General features: G+C 64.5%; 1 protein-coding gene across 1 annotated transcript in view; it reads right to left on the reverse strand.

The window, feature by feature from the left end:
• Positions 1–1,764, reverse strand: part of TRMT61A (tRNA methyltransferase 61A) — a gene marked incomplete at both ends in the record, with an annotated part of 6,563 nt that extends 4,799 nt beyond the window's left edge. The window contains one exon of the mRNA XM_014535750.1: positions 1,557–1,764. Within this exon, the coding sequence (XP_014391236.1) occupies positions 1,557–1,764 (208 nt within the window). The remainder of the gene's footprint in view (positions 1–1,556) is intronic.

A 1,764-nucleotide genomic window follows, 5' to 3' on the forward strand; every position in this document is an offset into this window, starting at 1 on the left:
TGCCGCCCCCCCCCCCCCCCCCCCCCCGCAGCCCCCACCTCATTTCTTGCTCCTGCCAGGCTGGTCTCTGTGCTGCCTCTCTCTGGGGGCCCCCGCTTGCTCTCCCCCGGGGTGACACTCTCCAACTCAATGTCCCTGCTGCAGAGGTCCTCTCTGACCGCTGCCTGGAGGCACCCCTCTCTGAGTGACCCTCAAACACGCAGCCCTGTCTTACAAGCTCAAGCAATCCACGGTGCCGCCGATCCGACCACCGGTCCCTCTGAGAGGCAGAACCTGGGTCTGCCTGGTCCATGGCTGTGCCTCCAGGTCCTAGAAGGGGAGCCAGACACCAGAGGAGCCCAGAGCGGCCCACTGACTGGCTTTCTTCCCCGAGAGCAGCAGGCCCTGGCAGGGTGCAGCAGGGCTGACCCCGCACCGAGTCCTGCTGCTCACCTGCCACGGCAACCCCAGTGCCTCGTGCTGGGCGCTGCCTCTGCCCGGCCCCCCACTCTCTGACCCAGAGCCTAGCCCCTGCCTCTTATTTCAACACGTTTGGCTGCGCAACAGGGAACATCCAACTGTCCATGCGGAGAAACCGAGGCCCAGAGAGGAACAGGATGGCCTGAGGCCCTCAGCAAGCTGGCAGCAGGGGTAGCAGGGCCTCTTCGTGACCCGAGACCCAGTGTCCCAGCCCATATGGAGCCTGCTGGGAACCTACGGCCCCCGGGCGGCCCGTTGCCAGGCTACAGGCTTCAGTCTCCACCCCAGGCTGGTCCAGCGCCCCTGGGCGTGTCTGTGTGAAAGGCCTGGGAACAGCTGGCCTCAGGCACTGTGCCTGCACCCGGCTCCTGGGCTCAGGTCCATGATGACCTGGGACCGTGCCTGGGGCAGGCTCCCCACCTGCCACAGCATCTCCAAGTGGCCTGGCCACCCTCCAGGAAGGCGCCTCAGCTTGGGCCTGGCGGCCACTCGCAGCAGCCGCCGGGACTGCTGGGCGGGGACTGCTGGGCCAGCTCCCTCTGCCCTCTGACAGCACAGGGGTAGGGAATGGCAGTCAGTACCTTGGTCAGCACCAAGGGGGCACTGTGGCCCCGCTGCAGCAAGACAGGCAGGACCCTTCCTGCCCCCCCCCACGCCCCCCATGCCTGCTCTAGTCCCCTCAACTCTCCCTCAGAGTACAGCACCAGCCTCCTGACCAACCTCCTTGCTTCTGCCCTCACTCCCTGCAGGCAGCCCCCCAGAAAGGTCCTGTTAAAATAGACATCAAGCCCGGCTGGTGTAGCTCAGTGGTTGAATGTTGACCTATGAACCAGAGATCATGGTTCAATTTCTGGTCAGGGCACATGCCTGGGTTGTGGCCTCGATCCCCAGTCGGGGGCGTGCAGGAGGCAGCCGATGCATGATTCTCTCTCATCATGGATGTTTCTCTCCCTCTCCCTTCTGCTCTGAAGTCAATAAAAATAGATTTTCTAAAAGCAGAGGTCCAGGAGCCACGCGTACCTTCAGGAGGGCGCAGCGGCCCTGTCTGACCCCCACCACGGGCCATTTCTGAGGTGGCGCGATGCACATGGACTCACCGGACTCGCAGACCACAGAGCCAGGCCGCAGGTCCAGCATCATGGTGAGCAGGGAAATGTCGGTGGAGTAGAGGATCTGGGTGCGGTGCGGTAGGTTCAGGGTCCAGAGCTCGGGCGTGGGGTGCAGCACGTACACCCAGCCGCCACGGCCGCAGGTCACCTTGGAGCCGAAGGGGCGGCCGATGAGGTCCACCGAGTGCCGCAGGAC

Source organism: Myotis brandtii, unplaced genomic scaffold (genome assembly GCF_000412655.1).
Source record: "Myotis brandtii unplaced genomic scaffold, ASM41265v1 scaffold1020, whole genome shotgun sequence".
NCBI classification, from domain to species: domain Eukaryota; kingdom Metazoa; phylum Chordata; class Mammalia; order Chiroptera; family Vespertilionidae; genus Myotis; species Myotis brandtii.